Genomic DNA, 20,472 nt, shown 5'->3' with positions numbered 1-20,472 from the left:
TTTCATATAATGTCTTACATCATGTGTGAAAGAGGAAAGAACTGCTTCTTACATGATAACAGAAAAAATAGCCTTTTAAATTTTCTTTAAAAACGTGGTAATTGTTTGAAAGAACTGCTTGATTTGCTCATTCAAGGCTCTGACACCTGCCTGCCTCTCCGTGCAGGGCTCATGGAATTGGAATTATTACAGAGCATTTCCCAAAAGCACTTATTTACAAGGTGGATTAGGTTGATGTAGACTGTAGTAACTGGTGTTGGTAAAACTGGGTGTTTGGTCACTGCCAAGTTAACAGTAGATGTGTTATATTTTTTTAATGCTGATGAAAAACAGCACCCATTAAAGTAGTGGCTTTCAAACTTTTTTACCAAAATAATTTATTTTGCCCATAGTAAGAAATATAATTTACATTGTCACCTAATATACATATATTCCAGAAACAAAATTAATCTTTACTACAGATATTGCACTGCAATTTTTTCTCTTCTCTAGTAATGTATTTCATGCTCTTTAAAGTGCTCACAACCCACTAACTTGATTTTCCAGCCCTCTGATTGGTCCTGACCTGTACTTTAGGGCACCTCATTAAAGCCTCCACTCTTGCCTCTCTTCCAGTACGTCATGGGTCTTGCCTAATACACAGTGTAGCCTGTTTACAAATCCATCAAAAAATGTTTAGGAAAACTATTCCAACATGGAAGAATCTAGATCAAACATATGTGGTTGGTAGAAAGTCTAAATCTTGATAAGGGAAGCTGATCCTTAGACTTCTGTTTTCTACTATGACAAACCAGCATTTCCCACATGGGCTCATCTTCTGTTTCTGTGTCTTAAACAAATAAAGGAAGTTTGAAAGGGAGCCAGGGAAATACTAGGGTGTTTTGCAGTCTTCAGGGTGGGATGTCAGTTCCCCTGCTCACCTGTCATCACTTCGGAAAGCAAGTTACAGTCTGCTCATTCTCAGGAAGATGGCAGCGTGGGATGGCTAAGCCATCAGAGCCCCATCTGGGAAGGAGTTTCTTCTCCCTACTGCTCCTCTGGTGTGACACTCTACACATATACACACACACCTTCTCAGACCCCCTCCCCGGGCTCCGGCTCTGTGAGTGGTGGTAGGAGGGGAGATGCCATCATCAGTGACGGCTGGCCCTCTACACACAGGAATGAGAGGTGGCAGCTGAGTGAGTGCACAACGATCTTTCCCTGAGGCCCCTGAGCGTCATATCCCAGCATGCCCTGCAGCTGACCTGGGGTCGTTTCAATTCTGAGCTCCTGGCACTTCAGTTCTCTGCTGTGTCTTTGCCTAGAAGCATGCTTGTTGCCCCCATGTATAGGAGGTTGTGCACCTGTACATGCTGATTGGCCCACTCATGGCTGTATGGTTCATGTCATCCACCCCAGAATAACTCCACTGAGATTCTGTTTCTCTAGGACATAAGTGGCAAACACAAGTCCTGAGGGCCAAATCTGGCCCTCCACCTTGTTTTATCCAGCCTGGCACCTTGTTTCTACCCAGCGGCAGTGCCAAGCTCCTTGCCTCTAGTTAAGGAGTAGCTACATTTATCCAGTCCTAAAATTACATTCGGTCCTTTGAGGGCAACCATGAAGCTGATGTGGCCCCCAGTGAAAATCAGTTGACACCCCTGTTCTATGACATTCTCTACACCCCTCTTGCCTACCTCCAGTCCCAGCACTAATCATCCTTTTTGGAAACTAAAATGCATAAGTCTTTCTATATTTAGTGACATTCCAGACTCTGGAATTGTGGCCACATTGTCAACACTCCTGTCATGGCCATGGAGAGCTCCCTGTATTGCAGTCACACCAAGAATTACCCACAGGCACCACATTTACTGCTGAGACTTGATACCATAACTGCATGACCATTGTAATCCCAGCAAAGGAATCAAGTGACCTCCCTGGAAAGTTATTCCCTCAATAGCACCTCTTCCAGGAAATCAAGAGAAAGCCCTTCCTTTCCCCCTGTAGTCATAAGTGTCCATCACAATTAGAGACATTTAGAAGTGTCCCCAGCCCTGAAAGAGAATTCGTTTGCTGCGAGAGGTTTGGAGGTGGGGTGGAACGGGGGTGTGGGAACTTCCTTTATCTTTTTTTCCAACCCTGCATTGCAGCTTATCCAGACAGGAAAAGGAGAAGCCATCCGGATCAGGTCAATCCTACGCTCCCTGGTCCCCACTGAGGACTTGGTTGGAATCATCAGCATCCCCTTGAAACTGCCCTCCCTGAACAAAGGTAAGAGAAGCAACTCGGGCCGAGTGTGGCCAGTCCCTGCTGGGGCCGTTCGGTCAGGGCCAGGACGGCCTCCCAGTCCTCCAACACTCTCGTCCTCTGGGAGGAGGCTGATGGAATGGGACCAAGGAAAGCTCTCAGCATGGCCTTCCTTCTTTGCCCGTGTGTCCCTGAGATTGTGTAGCCACCTGGGGCAACAGTAGGGCCCCACATAGGCTCCCTTCGGCCACAGTCCTGTGTACCTCATGGCCGTGGATCATAAGTAGATTTTCCCCAATGCTACCTGTGACACCTGGCAACAATCAGTGTTAACTTTGTGCAACTTATACCCTCCCAGGAACATTCAGTTTCTCTGCCTCACTCCACCTGCTGTCCAGACAGTTTCATCCAGGCAGGTGGAGGAACTGAAAAGATAGCATGACTCTGACTGTTAGTGTTTCCCAAACTGGTGTTCTGTGGAACATTTTTGTGGAAGATATTCATTGGTGTACAGGGGTTTGGAATTAAGTAAGTTTGAGAAATGCTGTGGAATGTATCACATTTTTTCTAGCCATAATGAGATATAACTGATGTATAACATGTATGTTTAAGGTATACAGTGTGATGATTTGATGCACTTATATATTGCAAAACATTTAACACATTAAGGTTAGTTAACATCTCCTTTACCTCATGTAATTACCATTTTTTGTTCTTATGGTGAGAACATTTACATTCTGCTCTCACAGCAACTTCAAGCATACAATACAGTATTAACTGTAGTCCCTGTGCTGTACATCACATCCCCAGAACTTGAAAGCAAAAGTTTCTAACTGTTTGACCAATGTCTCCCCACCTCCCCCAATCCCTGGTAACTGTCACTCTACTCTGTTTCCGTGAGCACAGTGTTTTAGAGTCCATGTGTAGGTGAGGTCACACAGTATTTGTCTGCTCTGTCTGACCCATGTCACTTAGCATAATATCCCCCAAATCCTTCCATACTGTTGCAACTGACAGGATTTCCTTCTTTTTTATGGCTCAGTATTCCACTGTGTGTGTGCCGCATTTTCTTTATCTACTCATCCATCAGCAAGTATTTGGATTGTTTCCATGTCTTGGCTGTTGTAAATAATGCCACCATGGACATAGGGGTGCAGATATCTCTTCAAGATAATCATTGTATTTCCTTTAATATATACCTAGAAGTGGGATCATATGATAGTTTTATTTTTAATTTTTTGAGCAACCTCCATACTATTTTCCATGCTGGCTGTGCCAGTCTGCGTTCCACCAACAGTGCTCCAGGTTCCCCTTTTCTCCACATCCTCGCCAGCATGTGTCAGCCCTCGTCTCTTTGGTAATGTCCATTTATAAGTATGAGATGATATCTCATGGTTTTGATTTGTACCTCCCTGATGGTTTGTGATGTTGAGCACCTTTTCCTGTACCTAGGGATGGTTTTTGTGTCTTCTTTGGAAGAATGTCTATCAGGTCTTTTGCTCATTTTTAATGGAATTATTTGCTTTTTGCTATTGCATTGTATGAGTTCCTTATAATTTTTTTTATATTAACATTTTGTCAGGTACATGGCCTGCAAATGTTTTCTCCTATTATATAGGTTGCCTTTTCATTTTGTTGATTATTCCTATGCAGAAGGGTTTTTTAAATTATTTTCATGGAGTCCCACCTGTTGATTTTTGCTTTTATTACTTGTGCTTTTGATGTCAAAGTGAAAAGGTCATCACCAAGATCAATGTCAAGGAGCTTAAGCCTATGTTTTCTTCTAAGAGATTTACATTTCAGGTCTTGTTCCCTTAATCCATTTTGAGTTACTTTTTGTGAATGGTGTAAGATAAGGGTTAATTTTATTCTTCTGCATATGAATATCAATTTTTCCAGCACCATTTATTGATGAGACTATCCTTTCTCCATTGAGTATCCTTGGCTTCTTTGTCAAATATTTCTTGACTGTATATGTATAGCTTTATTTCTGGGCTCTCAATTCTGTTCCATTGATCTCTGTGTCTGTTTTTATACCAATTGTGTACTGTTTTGATTGCTCTAGTTTTTTATAATATAGTTCAAAATCAGGAAGTGTGATGTCTCCAGCTTTGTTCTTTCTCAAGATTGCTTTAGCCATTCAGGGTCTTTTGTCATACTGTAGGAATTTTAGGATTGTTTTTTCTATTTTTGTGACGTTGGAATTTTGTACAGATTGCATTGAATCTATAGATTGCTTTGGGTATTTGGACACTTAAATAATATATTAACTCTTTAGATCCATGAACACAAGATTTCTTTCCATTTATTCATGTCTTTCATCAGTGCCTTATAGTTTTGGTATATAAATATTTCACTTCCTTGGTTAAATTTATTTCTAGGTATTTTTTTAAGGATTTTATTTATTTATTTTTAGGGAGGGAAGGGAGGGGGAGAGAGAGAGAGACAGACAGACAGACAGACAGACATCAATGTGTGGTTGCTGGGCGTTCTGGCCTGCAACCCAGGAATGTACCCTGGCTGGGAATTGAACCTGGGACACTTTGGTTCCCAGCCCGCACTCAATCCACTGAGCTATGCCAGCCAGGGCTTATTTCTAGGTATTTTGATACTCTTGTAAATATGATTGTTTTCTTTATTTCTTTTCCATATAGTTCATTATTAGATTATAGAAACACAGCTGATTTTTGCATGTTCACTTTGTATCCTGAGTCTTTACTGAATTTGCTTACTTGTTCAAACAATTTTTGGTGAGGACAAGATCACATTATCATCAAACAGAGACAATTTTACTTTTCCTTTTAAATTTGGGTACTTTTTATTTCTTTTTATCTAATTGCACTGACTAGGATTTCCAGTACTGTTTTGAATAGGAATGGTAATAGTGGGCACCCTGTATTAACCTAAGAAAATTCCCATCTTAGAGGGAAGCTTTCAGGCTTTCAACATTGAGAATGTTAGTTGTGGGTTTGTCTATATGGCCTTTATTTTGTTGACAAATGTTTCTTCTCTATGTAATTTATTGAGAGTCTTTATCATGAAAAGATGTTGAATTTTGTCAAATGCTTTTTTGTAACTGTTTAAATGATCACATGATTTTTGTCTTTCATTCTATTAATGATACATCACATTTATTGATTTGTGTCTAATGAACCATCCTGGCATCCCAGGGATAAATCCCACTTGATCATGGTGCATGATTCTTTTAATGTGATATTGAATTTGGTGTGCTAGTATTTTGTTCAGAAATTTTGCAGGTACAGTTGACCCTTGAACAAGATAGAGTTGAGCTGCCTGTATCTATTTATACATTGATTTTTCCAATAAATATATAGTTGGCCCTCTGTACCCATGGGTTTTGCACCCACAGGTTCAACTACCATGGGCCAAAGACATTTTCTGATTCACAGTTGGAAATCTGTGGGTGGGGAGGGCTGACTGCATGCATTGTTACATACTATTTTATGTAAGGGACTCTAGCATATGCAGATTTGGGTATACTTGACTCCCTTATATCCATGGGGTTCCTAGAGAAAATTCCCTACAGATACGAAGAGACAACTTCAGCTAAGGTTTAAGGGAGTCAGAAGTTATTGTGGACTTTCAACTGTGTGGGGGTATTGGCACCCCTGCTCCCTGCATTGTTCAAGGATCAACTGTATATTTATCAGGAATATTGGCCTGTAGTTTTTCTTTTTATGTAGTGTCCTTACCTGGCTTTGGTATGAGGATACTGCTGGCCTCATAAAATGAGATTGGGAATGTTCCCTCCTCTTCAGCTTTTTGGAAGAGTTTGAGAAGGATTGGTGTGAATTCTTTAAATATTTGTTGGAATCTACCCATGAAGTCATCTGGTTCTAGCCTTTTCATATTGGGAGGGTTTTGATTGCTGATTTAATTTCCTTACTCATTATTGGTCTATTCAGATTTTCTACTTATTCATGATTCATTCTCAGTGGATTGTATGCTTCTAGGAAGTTATCGATTTCTTCTAGGTTGTCCAATTTGTTGGACATGGTAGTCTTTTCTGATCATTTGTGTTTATGTGATATCAGTTTAATGTCTCTTCTTTCATCTCTAATTTCACTTATCGAGTGATCTCTCTTTTGCTTGGCAAGCTACAGGTTTTTTTTTTAATTTTGTTTATCTTTTCAAAAACTCATCTATCAGTTTTGTTGATCATTTTTATTGTTTTTATATTCTGTATTTCATTTGTTTCTGCTCTGGTCTTGGTAATTTTCCTTCTTTACAATATTCTTGACCTGACTGTACACTTAACTTTACCAGTGTGTTATATGTTTTTATAGGTTTTTATGTTGTTAATTAGCATCCTTTCATTTCAGCTCGAAGAACTTCTTTCAGCATTTTTTATAAGGAAGGTCTAGTGATGATGATTTTCCTCAGCTTTGTTTGGGAAAGTATTTTCTTGCCATTATTTCTGAATGAAAACTTTGTTGGTGCAAGTATTCTTGGTTGACAGTTTTTCTCCTTCATCACTGTGCATGCATAACCCCACTCTCTCCTGGCCTGCTGGTTTCTGCTGAGAAAGGTACTGATAGTCTTACAGGGGGGTTCCCTTGTATGAGAAAAATTTTTTTTTCTTGATGCTTTTGAAATTCTTTCTTTGTCTTTGATTTTAGACAGTTTTGTTATAATTGATCTTAGAGAAGATCATTTAGGATTGAAATTTGGGGGTGACCTATTACTTTCATAAATTGGATGCCCATATATCTCCCCAGGTTTGAGAAGTTCTCAGTGATCATTTCTTTAGGTTTCTACTTCTTTTTCTTCTCTTCCACTCTGGGACTCCAGTGATGTGTGGATTGTTTCTCTTTCTGGTGTCCCATTAGTCCCATAGTCTTTCTTCATACCTTTTTATTCCTTTTTCTTTTTCTTCCTCTTACTGGATAATTTCAAATGTTCTTTGAGTTTGCTGATTTTTCTGCTTGTTTTAGTGTGCTGTTGAAGTGTTCTGTTGAATTCTTCCATTCAGTCATTATATTCCTCAGCTTCAAAATTTCTATTTGTTGTTACACTTTCATATTTCCTCTTTGTTGAACTTGTTTTGTTCTCATATTGTTTTCCTGATTTCATTAAATTGTTTTTCAGTGTTGTTTTGTAGCTCTCCAAGCATCTTTAAAATAATTATTTGGAACTGTCAGGCAGTTCATGTATCTTCATTTTTTTAGGGTCAGTTACTACAAGTTTACTTTGTCCCTATTGTGGTGTCATGTGTCCTTTTTTGTGACACTGTGGCCTTGAATAGGTATACACACATTTCCAGATGATGTGGACTGACTTTGGCAAGGAAAGACCTTCCCCTTGTGGATGGGGCATGTTAGGGTGTGCTATGACCCCAGGTCTAGTGAAGCAAGGGGCCAACTGCAGGGGTGTGTAGCAGCTTTGAGCCTAGGGGGAGGGGTGATGCCATCTCAGGGCCACAGAGGTCTACAACACTGACAACTGTGTGGTCCTTGGCAAGAGCTGCCAGGAATCCTCAGTCACTGCAAAAGCTGTTCAGGTCCTTAGCAGGCCTCCAGGTCTGGCAACTAGGTCCCAGGGCAGGCAGTGGGGGTGGTCAGAGCCAGTAGTATACACAGACTCAGCTGCAGGGACCAACTACAGGTGCCTGTATAGCGGCACAGGCCAATTGCATACACACACATAGTGACAATGGCCAGGGCCAACAGCAAGGCCAAGGGCTACCTGGAGGTGCAGTAGCAGCTGTGGGAACCCTGGCTGCCAGCGTGCTTTCCTGTGGCTTCCAAGTCTTGCCACAGGTGCATAGCAGCAGGGGCCAGTGACAAGACGCTGGCCAGTGGTATACAAGTTCACCACTGGAGGTGCTAGCTACAGGTGAGCCCAGACAGGGCTGGAGCAGGCCCTACGAGCAGCTCTGGGGTCCCTGGCTGTTGGTATACACTGCCATGGTGGCAGGGCCTCACCACAATGCACGGCAATAAAGGCCAGGGGTGGGAGTCTGTTCCCCGGTGCACATATGGTGACGGGTGTCCGAGGCAGGGGTCTAACCTGGCATCTTGAACTTACACAGCTGCAGAGGCTGCCAGTGGAAATCCTGGGTTCCAGCAGTGAGGGTAATAGGAGTGCAGAGAGACTCAGGCTACAGGCATCTGCAAACATGAAAAACCTATAAAATCTGCCAGGGTTTTGTGGTGGCTAGGCCAGCTGTTGGCTTCTTCGGTGGCAAAGCTGCTGAGGTTCTCTGCACAGCAGGTCCCTGGGAACCACATTGGCTCCTGCTGCGTGGCTGGTGCAGGTAGCCCCTGCCTGCCCTTCTTATTCTTAAGCATGTCCAGACATCCCAGCTTTGCTGGCCCCTAGTGGGTTGAAGGCAAAGTAGGTCCTTCTTCTGGTGTCCCAAAAGGCTGGAGGAGCTGACCGCTCACCCTGCTCTCCACTTTCCAGCAGCAGAAGTTCCCTCATGACACTGAGCAGGGCCGGTCTGGGGCACGGGAGGATGCAGGCAAAATAAAGCTGTTCTTCCTTCCCTTTTTGTACCATCACTCCCAGGTGTTTTGTTCCACTGTATTGCTGAAGTTTCTTAAGTGGACTCCAGAGTTCTCCCAGTACTATTTTTATTCATGGGTAGCTGTCTGATTGTGTATCTTTGTGGGGTACAGAGCCTGGGACCTCCTATTCTTCAGTCTTGGTGACATCACTCTCAAAAATATCGCATTTTTATAAAACTTCATCAATCACATTGGATTATAGAACCTCTGAGAAAATTTAGGATGAAGAAAATAAATGTTGAACTCCGTGTTTCCCAAACTTTTTTGAGCACAAAACACTTACTGATACGCCATAAAAATAATGTTCCTCAGCACACCAGGTGCATGGGTCCTAGAGGTTAACTCAGCCTTGGCTGTGCGGATCCAGCTCCCCCTAGTGCCCACGAGAGGAGCAGCAGGCGGCTTCCAGTTGGGAAAGTCCCTTCCCTCCTGGCTCTCCCAGCACCCGAGGCTGATCCCTGGACCACACTGAGTCTTTGTGGCTCCCAGGGTGCTTGTGAAGTACGGAATTTAAATATGCCCTAACTATAGATTGATCATTTGCAGGCTGTCTTTCCTAGTTTTTTTTATGTTAGCAAAATAGGAGGAGGAAGACAGTTTTTCTTTTTTATCCGATTTCAAAATGCTGTCTTTATTTTCCAAGTAAAGCAATTTTTATTTTCTTCATGGTATTTCCCACTTCATCTTTGAACATGTTCATTCAGATAAGGTTAGAATTATTGGGCAATCTGATCTATATTCCAGCTAAATCAGATAATAGTTTTTAAATACTGGAAGATTTCCTCAGTTTTGTGCTATTTATGATGTAATAGCTACAGACATAACACACTTTTAAATTTATTCTGCCTTACATTTTCTCTCTCCCTTTCATGTGTCTTCAACAACAAAGCTGTAGATCAAGCACAGACTCCTGCATCTGCCCATTTCTGTGGTGTAAATACTCTCACCAGGGTCACTTTCACGCTACCAACCTCATATCACTGAGCATGGGGTTGGCACACGGCACACCAGTGTACTGCATTTCCAACATACAAATACAATAGATGTAAACAACCTCAAGATAGTAATGAGGAAGTAATGAATTTTGAGTATTTGTTACATTTTAACATTCACTTTATTGTATGTTTTATTTTTTTAATAATGAGCATGTCTAACAACTCACAACATTCCTGAAATTTTAACAGCCAGCTCTTCCAAGCCAACCTAAGCTGGATGCAGCACAATATTATATTGTTCCCCAAATTCCTGTTGCTTGTTCGGAGAACAAGCCACAGACGACAAACTATGTGTTGCCTCTGAGGCTGTGGAGACAGCACAGGGGGACATGACTGTCTCTGTGTCTTCCAGACGGGTCCGTCAGCGAGCCGGACGTGGCCGCCCACTTCTGCCCAGACCACAAGGCACCCATGGTGCTGTTCCTGGACCGTGTGTATGGCATTAAGGATCAAACGTTTCTGCTCCACTTGCTGGAGGTCGGATTTTTACCTGACTTAAGAACTTCTGCCTCTCTAGATACAGTAAGTATCTAAAATAAGAAAAAAATAGTTTTCCCACCAGTGTAAATTAGTGTCTTTGGATTCAGCAGTGACTATTCACTAATATACTCACCGATTACACACTAGTAGCTTGTTTTAAAGGGTAAGAAAACAGAGTCCCCAAGAAATGGGAGATCTTAATTTATTGGGCCAGCAACTTAGATGTATATAAACTTGACCTCAAATATTCAACCAGTTCCCTCTATTCCAAGGTTTCTCAACATTTATAATATTTTGGGGGGAAAAGGTATCCTGTGAATTACAGGATGTTTAGTGGCATCCTGGCCTCTACCCACCACCCCCAAACCAATTCTAGATTTCACCACATGTCTCCTGTGCGGCAAACATCATCACATGAAAAGTAGGGCTCTATCACTTATGAGAGAGGCTGGCTGGCCTCACTAGAGGCTGGCAATACTCTTCCCACTCTTAGTCCCTAAGTTTAATACACTGTCAAGCAAGATAGTCCGAAGCCGACAGACTTCAGGTATGACAAGGTTAAGACAAGAGGTCAAGGGCAAATCCAAGTTTGGAAGTCAGGTGTGAGGTACAGTAACCCATTATCAACAGACATGAAGGCAGGAGGCCCCAGAGTTGAAGAGCACAGATGCCTGATGCCCCAAGTCAGGGCTAAACAGAGACCCGATGCACCAGGAGTACTGGGCCCAAGAAGATAGACTGTTCAAATCAGCTTAAGTCTAAGAACATTTTATCAGTTTAGAGTTTGTTTTTTCTTAAGAGCCAGAAGCGTATCTTCTTGATCAGCCATAAAGTTGCCCAAAGGCGCCACCTGTTGTCCAGCCCAGATAGCAGTCTGAGTTCTGGGCTGGGTGTCACATAGCCAACACCTGGACAGGACTGGGTTCCATTTGAATGGATTGCCTGCAAGTGCAAAGCAGTATGATCCTCATTGCCCTCCCCCTGCCCAGGTCTGCATGAGAGCTCCGTCCCCGTCTCTGGCTTGGGACTAAGCAATGGTATATGACGCGTGCCCACCTGCCTGCAGTGAGCACAGAACGCTGCAGATGGTTCGTCAAAGCACGAGAAAGAACATACACAGACAACCAGGTTCTGTGGGGGAATGGGGACAGAACAGCCACTCCTCACATGGGGAGTGCCTTGGCCACCCTTTCTCCTGGAGGGCGCCATGGCCACTTCTCATGTGGGGAGCGCCTTGTGCCCATACCCAAGCAGCTTTTTATTGAGAAAACAGACTTAGTTTGTGGATTCACAGTTTGGCAGAAAAGATCAAAAGATGTAAACAACTTACAAAGGTGGGGGCAGCACTCCTGCTGAGAAGCTGGGCAAGTTTTGGGGTTTTTAACATATTGCTTAAAGAGCTAGTTTTGGTTTCCTGTCTGTGCTTTTAAATTCCAAGATAATAACATCCTCCAGCAAACAGATCTCACAGGATCTTGCATATTCTATGTTCCAGGCCTGATTACCCCGGGGGCCCGCCATTTCTGGTCTGGGCTGTTTTGCCCCTGCAGGTCTCAGGAGACAAAGGCAGCTAGGAGACTTGGATTTCTCACATCCAAGAGCAAAGACTCAGGCTTTGACAAAGCCAAAGGGGGCAGGGGTTGATGTCTGATCACCCCTTCATTTCCACAGCCCCGTGAGTCCCTGTCATTCCTTCGTGAACTCGTCTGTCTTAGGTTCATTCTCTATCCAAGAGAATTGTTACCCGTCATTGACTGCCGTTCAAGCCAGGGAAATAACTTTTGTGTCCTTCAGCGGCTCCTGGTCCAGAGGTCTTTCACTCAGCCTAAGTCACTGGGGGTTACAGCTTCCTGAGACCACGCAGGGCGGCCCCCAACAGGTATATCCATGAAGGTGTTAGGGTGATCCTTTTGGATAATTAAAACAATGCTCCCACAGCTTGTTTTCAGCTTTTCAATAAATTCCTTGGTTTAAAACCTAATGATTTTTTAACTTGTGGGATATTCCCAAGGTTACTGATCAAAGCATTCAATTTTTTATACATGAAATAAATAGCAAATGCTGTTCTAGCATTTGGTGTCCGAGCCACATGCTTGTCTTAGCACCGTCTACAAAAGCAGTTTTATATTCAGTTTCTCAGCACACACATTTTCATGCATTCTTGTCTGAAAACTTTTAAGCCACTGTAATAGAAGCTAGGTCCTTCTTCATTTTAATTACTCTGTTAAAGTGATAAATGTGAAGGATTCAGTACAATAACTCAAACTCCTAGAAAACAAGGTTTTGATAATTAAGAGGAACACCCAGGAATGTGTACAGTTCAAAGAAAACAGTTTATCAGATTGTAACTTACAGATATAATTATTGTGATGATCACAGAAAATGATGATAATATTTCATCTCTGTGAATCGCAAGGTTTCTTTTAAAGTTTTGCAGTTTTCAGAGATGATAGTTAAATATGCTGTGGCTACCCTGGCTGGGTGGCTCAGTTAGTTGGAGCATCATCCCATATACCAAAAGGTTGTGGGTTCGAACCCCAATCAGGGCAAATACCTAGATTGTATGTTTGGTCCCTGGGTAGGGAACATACAGGAGGCAACTGATCGATGATTCTCTCTTACATCAATATTTCCCTCTCTCTCTCTCTCTCTCCATTCCTCTCTCTCTAAAACATCAATAAATGTATCCTCAGATAAAGATTCAATCATAAATCAAATGCTTTAGCTAAATTTAGTGTCACTAAGCGGGCCTCCCTTGAATCTGGCCTGTCTAAATACACCGGAGAGCACGTGGGGAGTGAGAATCACAGCAGGTGTAGAGAAGGGCCTGCATTTCTATTTCTTGGACAGTTGCTCCCATGTAAAATGAGATCTGCCCTCATATCACTTATTAGATTGTGAATTGTTCACGATGCTCATAAATTAAATGATGGGGCTCAGAATTCCTCCACTCTCTGCAAAACCAGCGAAATGAGAGCTGGCTTGGCCTTTACTCACTAATTCCAGAACCACAAGAGAACAACGTGTGAGTTTCCCTAAGATGAGAGAAAAGAGCTGCAACAGGAAAGATAATGCAGTTGAGCTTTGCAGACATCAAGGAGATTGGATTAGACTGGCCATCACGTGATTTTAACAGTTTAGAAATCTCTGAGGAGAGTGGATGTTTGTGGATCATTTAGAATGAGTTAGGACCAGCCAATCTTTGCTTTTCACTTGTTTATTTTTTAAAACAAGATTTTTTTCTCATTTAAAATGCAAAAGAACAATCAGTCTGCTGAGAAGGTACAAAGTTGTTACTTTGTTCCCGTGAAGCACTGATATGTGTGAGCTTCCCTGCCCGGCTTGGTGGGCGCTCAGTTCGTGGGGTGAGCTTTGCTCTCTTTCCAGGGGAGCTTGACCAGTCTCCCTGTGCCCTTCCCTAGGTTTCCCTGAGCACCACGGAGGCTGCGCTGGCACTGAATCGGTACATATGTTCTGCTGTGCTCCCGCTCCTCACAAGATGTGCCCCTCTCTTTGCTGGAACAGAACACTACACCTCTCTGATCGATTCTACACTCCAGACAATATACAGGCTTTCCAAGGGACGTTCCCTCACCAAAGCTCAGAGGGACACCATAGAAGAATGTTTGCTTGCTATTTGCAAGTAAGTACCCCGACCCTGTTTTTCTCCTGTGTGTATGCATCCATGGCAGCTGCATTTAATCGTGTAATCAATCTAAAAACCAGCGCATCCAGTCTGAGGAAGCTTCCAGCCTGTGCCGTACACCAGCCCTCCCCCAGACATCTCCTCTGAGGATGCCCTTTGTCCCAGGCTCTTTCTGATCCTTGTGGAGGAGGGTGGCGGTGCAGCTCAGCCTCTAGCCCTCAGGGTTGGGGGACCAGGAGATGAAACTGTCTTTCAGGCCTGTAGTATTCCAAAGAACTACTGTTTTAGTCCCTAAGACAGAGCTGGAAGCAGGATTTCCCCTCTAAATGAATGGGCCTTTTGCACAGAGGCCAGCCTTTATGACTTTGAATCAAAGCAACCTTCTTCTCGACCTCAGAGACTGGGAGCAAGGAGAAGGCATCTCCAGTGCCAGTGGGGAAAGCAGGGCAATAGTTTTCACCACTGCAAATGGGTACCAGAGCCTCCAAGGACAGAGCTGAAGTCACCCCATGAGCCTTGGCTCCTCAGGAAACTATGTCAGATCAGGTAGGGTCAGAGAAAGAAGGGCTCTTCCTGCAGCTGCTGATGCAGGACCAGGGCTCCTGCTTTAAGCGTGTTTTCCACCTTAGCTGCACATGAGAATCACCTGGGGAAATACCAGATTCATGCCTCAAGGCCCAGGTCATACCTCTGCCCCCAAATCCAGCCTCTGGGGAAGAAAACTCGAGCCTTTGAAGCTGCCAGGTGATTCCATAACGCAGCCCAGGTGGAGAAGCTCTGCTGCCAGTTGTCCCGGAGACAGGACCGGCACACAGCAGGTCTGGTCATGGCTCTTGGTGAAGAAGCTGTTTCCCAGCCACACAAGGTGACTGACTCTGTACTGAGGGGCTAGGGCCACCTAGGGGAAAAACAGTTGATTGTTGCTTTAGAACATCAAACTAAAAGACAATCTCACACTTGTATTTCAAATATAATCATGACCCTTACATTTATAGCACTTCATTAAAAATGGAGCTGCATCTGCTGTCTTTCTCTCTTCTAATGCCTACAGACTTCAATTTTTGGGTTGGCCAAAGAGTCTGTTCAGTTTTTTCTCTGAAGTAAATGACACATTTTTCATTTTCACCAATAACTGTATTGATTTGGATAGTCTGAGTATGTCGGCTATGTCCCAGGAGGTATAACATTGATTGTCCTCATTAATGTGTTGATTTGATCAACGGGTCAACTTCAACGGGTCTACCTGACTGTGGAGCATCCCAGTGAGAAACCTCCAGCATGACACTTTGCAAAAGTTTCTTTGCAAAACACTTCTGATACATTCAGTCAACCACCTTCATACACTGTACAAATCATTTTTGTGTTTCAGTTGTGTTTTTACCTTTCTTGAAATAATAAAGCATCATATGCTAAAAATGTGTATTATCTTCCATCTTCGATATTTAAGTGGCTACACAAAAATTCAACAATTTTGATAAGGTTTTTTAATCCATACTGATATGACAGCTGTCACAATACATTCTAACAAAATTGTTTGGAATGAAGTTAAAGAAAACTAAGCAAAACTAGAGCCATCATGCTGAAAAAAAAAACAAAAACAAAAACAAAGAAACATTTTGGCCACCCCAGGCCTTCGGGGACAGACTGTGTCAGGGGACAGGCTGTGTCGCTGTCCAGTGCTGTTTGCCTGGGTTTGGAGGAAAGGGCAGAGGGCGGGGCGCAGGGGCCTCCACCAGGGCCCCATAAAAGGGGCTTCTCTCTGAGGTCCCCCACCAAAATCAGGGCCTGTCCTGGGACGCTATTTCATTCATTGCAAGACCGCTATAACTGGCAGAGAATCAAGCTCATTAGAATGTTTGGTCCTGAAAGAGAGAGGGCAGGGTAGAAGCACTCACGGGCGTCTAGGAACCAACAGGGCCCCAGGTATCCGCTCTGCTGCTGCGAAAGGAAGAGCGACAGCCCGTTACTTGTGTGGATGGGTCTCTGCTTTTCTCCTCCACGGCCGCAGGGGAACGAAGGGCGAGGTCACACACACAGAAATGCTGTCGCTGTCGAGTCTGTAGCTGGCACCCGCAGCCGCCACAGACCTTGTTCTGCCTTTTGCTGGATTCGAGCTCAGTCCCGCGGAGGAGCCCTGTCTGCCCCCAGGAGCTCTCTCCCAGCATCAAAGGCGTGTCGGTGGGACTGATGAGAGCTGCCAGTGCTCTTAGAGAACCAGACCTGGGGGGAGTTAGAATTTTACATCAAACTAAATTTAACGAACAGCCCTGCTACTATACTCCGAGGAGCTTCCACGCCCCTCCTCTCGGTCCATACGAGCTCCAGGTACAGCGGACAAATTGGTATTCACCTAGTTACGTCATTATTTATTTTTAATAAGTCAGGAATTAAAGAGATTTATTTTCATGCCTTGATTGTATTCAAGTTAGTCCATCTCCGGTGATTCGACCAGTGAGCTAAACAGCAGTGTGAGAAGTTGAGGAACTTTACACAGTAAGTGCAGGAGTCGGCAGCGAGGCCGTTTACTACGGGCAGGTTTCCGCCGACCCTTCTCCCTGCAGGGCTTCGTGTCCCACGGGCAGCTGTAGGGACTGTAGTGGAGCAGTCGGGTCGTGTTGTCCGTCTCTGTTTGCGTCCACCCTCCTCCCTGTGGGTGCGTCCGAGGCTTTCCTTCCTGGCATTCGACACTTGGCCATCAAAGTTATCAACTTGGCCTCCACGGCTCCTTGGGCATCCGCAGGAGGGGTTCACGGGTCCATGAACTGAACTTCCATGCCAGACCGTGTGGACCGTGTGCACGCACTTTTCTCTGCAGAAGATCCAGAGGTTCCTCCAGGCTTTTAAAGAGTTTGGCCATCAAATGTGTGACAAGCTGGAGGGACCTGGAGGGCACTATGCTAAGTGAAGTAGGCTGAACAGAGAAAGACAAATACCACATGATTTCACGTACATGTAGAATCTAAAAAACAAAATAAATGGACAAACAAAACAGAAACAGACTCATAGATACAGAGAACGGGTAATTGTCAGAGCAGGGGGTGGGTTGGCGGTGGGGGGGCTGGGAAAAAAAGGGGAAGGGGTCAAGAAGCACAGATCCACAGTGGCAGAGAGGCTCGGGACATGAAGCACAGCACAGGAAATGCGGGCAGTAGCATCACTGGGTCAGGTGGTTACTAGACTTCAGGGGTCATTTCATAACTTACATAAATGTCTGATCACTGCGTTATACACCTAAAACTACTATAATATTGCATGTCAACTATAACTGAAAAAGAACTTTTTTAATCTAAGAAAGAGATTTAAAAGTTTGGCAATCTAAACATAAAGGCTAAATCAGTATTGCTTATCTCTCCTTTGTCTCATTGAGAGAGACAATAAATACCACAGCTGTGAACTCTTTAATACTTGGATAAATTATTCTCTAATTAGTTAGTGCATTTGCCCTTTAAAGGAGTGTTTTTGAGGATGGAGCCTTAACCCAAAGAAATAATCCCAGTAATGAGAATTTCAAAGATCACACAGTAACTCAGGGGGCCTTAAAATTCCCTTCAGATAATACCAGTAGGTGGCCTCAGATAGCTTCTGCTTGTTTGGAGTTCAAGGTGACTTGCGGTCCTTAGAAGACTGAGCACTGCCAAAGGAAAGGGAGGAGGCACGGAATGGTGGGAAGAAGGGGAAGGGATTAGTTAAAGGTCTGAATGACCCATGGACTTGGACAACAGCAGATTGGGGATTGACTGTGGGGGTGGGAGTGGGGGTGCTGGGCAGAGGAGAGCAAAGGGGGAAATTGGGACAACTGGAATAGAGTAAACAAGAATAAAAAGTAAAAGTGAATAAAATGTAGTCAATTATATATCTAAAATAATAATAATAAAAGCCCCTTCTTTCTGTTACATTCTTCGCACTTAATCAGTAGCTACACTTTGTGTAGACTCCAGAACGTCTTGTCGAGTGGCAACTGGAATGTAACCTCGGACACCTCAGTTTATTCGCTGCATGTCCCTCTTCCTGCATTTTAACTACGCTCAGTTCTTACAGTGTTTCGTCCTCAGCTGTGCTCTCCCCAAGATCTTGTGTTTTAGGAGCTCATTGTTTTGAGGCTTAGCCCTAATAGATGGTTATTGCTGAGTGTTTCTTTTATTCTTTCTTTATTATTTTCTCTTTTTTTTTTTCATCCTGCCCTTCTGTTTTTCTCACTGCAACCCGCAGTCACCTGAGGCCTTCCATGCTGCAGCAGCTCCTGCGGCGCCTGGTGTTCGACGTGCCCCAGCTCAACGAGCACTGCACAATGCCCCTGAAGGTGAGCCTCTCTCGCTTCTGAACGCAGCTCATGCGTGGCACAGGACGCTTGCCTTGCAAACTGTGATGTCTTCACAATTTGGGGAGCAAAATGCATCCTTCATGGGCTCTGCTCCTTTAAGTTGAGTGCCAACAAGATGCAACCCACAAAATGAACCCTTTCTTGAGTGTGTTGGGGTGAAGGGGAGTGGACCTTCCAGGTTCATGCCCTGCCCCAGCATTCTGCGATGGGGTCCACAAACTGCCCGTCACTTAGCGGAGGTTAGTCAGGGGACCTGGATTTGGGCTTTCCTGCCCTAATTAGCCTTTCAGAATGGGTTCAGTCTCAAAACGCTTTGAAAGCCTGTTGTTATTCATGTACAAAAACTTAAGTGTTCCTTCTCTCTTCCAGACTGTTTTGTAATTTTACTTTTTTTTTGTAACAGATCCTCTTTTCTTCTTTACTAATGAAAAGGAAGCTCTCTCTCCCCCCTCCCCCTCCCCTCTCCCCTCCCCCTCCCTCTCCCCCCCTCCCCCCTCTCCCCCTCTCCCTCTCTCCCTCTCCCCCCTCTCCTCCTCTCCCTGTCTCTCTTGTTTTCTCCTTTCTGGTTTTCTCATAAAGTACAAACATTTCATCACTAGCACTGTGAGCATCTTGGCCTGGGGAGGGGCACCAGAATCAGCCCCCACACCTGCACACAAGAGGGCAGTTTTTTCATCTTTTACCTTTGTGCCACCTGCAATATTAGCACATTCAAAAGTGTCAGCCACAGTCAAAAATTCTGCCTAGTGATTTTAACAGAATTTTTCCTTCTTTTCAGAAATAGTCCAAGCAAAGGTTTCAAGAAGCATTTTTACTGGGATAAACAGAATTCTCAGGAGCCTTTAGTTCAGTCCTTTCTCCACACCAGGCAGAGAACAGCTTGTTGTCAGGTTCTACCTCCCTCCATGGACTCACTCAGCTCTCTAACCCTAACTCTCCAGTTCTAATCTCAAAAAGTACCACAGCTGAGAACCACGGTTCTCACAGTTCAGCTTAACACTGCTTCCTCTGCAGGCCTGTGCTGTCAGCTGGATTCTGGCTCCCAAACAGGCATCTTGAATAGCCCTCAATGCACTCACTTTTACCTCTTAGTTCAGGGATTTTTCTTGGAGGATGGGGAACATTGGCAGTGTACTTCTGCCCTCTGCTGGCCATATGTGGAACTACTGTAACACAGCTGGGCCGTGGGAAGGGGGAAAGAAGGGAAGGAAGCCCTGGGCACTAATCCACCTAGAGAAAATCTTCGGACCCACAAGGTGCCTCCCACCACCCTGTCCCCATATCAGTGTCACCCAGCATCTTCCAGATTTATAAGCAAAGATCTCAGAAGAAATTCTTCCTACCCCTGACTGGCTGAAACAACACACAGAGACTACTTTCAGAAAGCAGAATTTTCTCATTTGGAGTAGAAATAGTTATCCATTTTTCAGTGAGGTCTAAGGGCACATTAGGAGGCACGAGAATTATTTAGACAGACTCAGTTCAGGCTGGAGCTCATCAGGCATGAAGCAGACCATTTCCGGTGGTGTCTGAGGGCCTCTGTAGATAACTCATCTGTTGCAAATGTTGGTTTGGCTCTCCTGATGGCCACTTGCTCTTTTCTTTTCCCCTGCTTGTCGGTGATGCCTGTGGATCCCCTCCCCCCTGCCCCACACCGTGCGATCCTGTTGCCGACCTTCCAGCTTCTGACGAATCACTACGAGCAGTGCTGGAAGTACTACTGTCTGCCTTCGGGGTGGGGGAGCTACGGCCTCGCTGTGGAGGAAGAGCTGCACCTGACAGAGAAGCTCTTCTGGGGGATCTTCGACTCCCTGTCCCACAAGGTGAGGGCAATACTTCCAGAGAGACAGGGAGGCCCTCCGGGGCCCAGGCTGCTACACATTGCAACGGCTGACCTCTGTTCAGCCTTGACCGTGGGCTAGGGGCTGCACTTCGCAAGCATGCTCTATCCATTCCTCCTCACCACCACTCCCTGAAATGGGAACTACTCTAATCCTCGTCTCACCAGGGAGCAACTGGTGAGTGGTCAGACACGCAGAGCTCACACAGGGGAGAGAGACCACCAGAGTAAATTACAAAAAGGTTTCCTGGTTTCAGTATGAGGACGGACCCCACCGCCATTCCGTGGCCCCAGCATTGTGTGGCCCTGTCAGCTGGTCTTCACCAGGTTCCAGCCTAGAGGAGACATCGGCACGTCTGCCCTGAGGTCAGGGCGTGGGATTTCCAGGAGACTTGAAGCCGCAGGGGGAAGGTTCTTCCTGGCCACCCGTT

The 20,472-nt window shown here is 44.5% G+C and overlaps 1 protein-coding gene across 1 annotated transcript in view; it reads left to right on the top strand.

Annotated features, from left to right (window-relative positions):
• Nucleotides 1-20,472, top strand: part of RYR3 (ryanodine receptor 3) — a 504,534-nt gene that overhangs the window by 382,036 nt on the left and 102,026 nt on the right. The window contains exons 47-51 of the mRNA XM_045822230.1: nucleotides 2,133-2,253; nucleotides 10,107-10,276; nucleotides 13,657-13,877; nucleotides 18,090-18,180; nucleotides 19,884-20,024. Of these exons, the coding sequence (XP_045678186.1) occupies nucleotides 2,133-2,253; nucleotides 10,107-10,276; nucleotides 13,657-13,877; nucleotides 18,090-18,180; nucleotides 19,884-20,024 (744 nt within the window). The remainder of the gene's footprint in view (nucleotides 1-2,132; nucleotides 2,254-10,106; nucleotides 10,277-13,656; nucleotides 13,878-18,089; nucleotides 18,181-19,883; nucleotides 20,025-20,472) is intronic.

Source organism: Phyllostomus hastatus, unplaced genomic scaffold (genome assembly GCF_019186645.2).
Source record: "Phyllostomus hastatus isolate PE091 unplaced genomic scaffold, TTU_PhHast_1.1 phas_scaffold_501, whole genome shotgun sequence".
Lineage (NCBI taxonomy): Eukaryota > Metazoa > Chordata > Mammalia > Chiroptera > Phyllostomidae > Phyllostomus > Phyllostomus hastatus.
The sequence above is the reverse complement of the archived record's forward strand: the minus strand, read 5'-3'. Positions and strand labels throughout refer to the sequence as shown.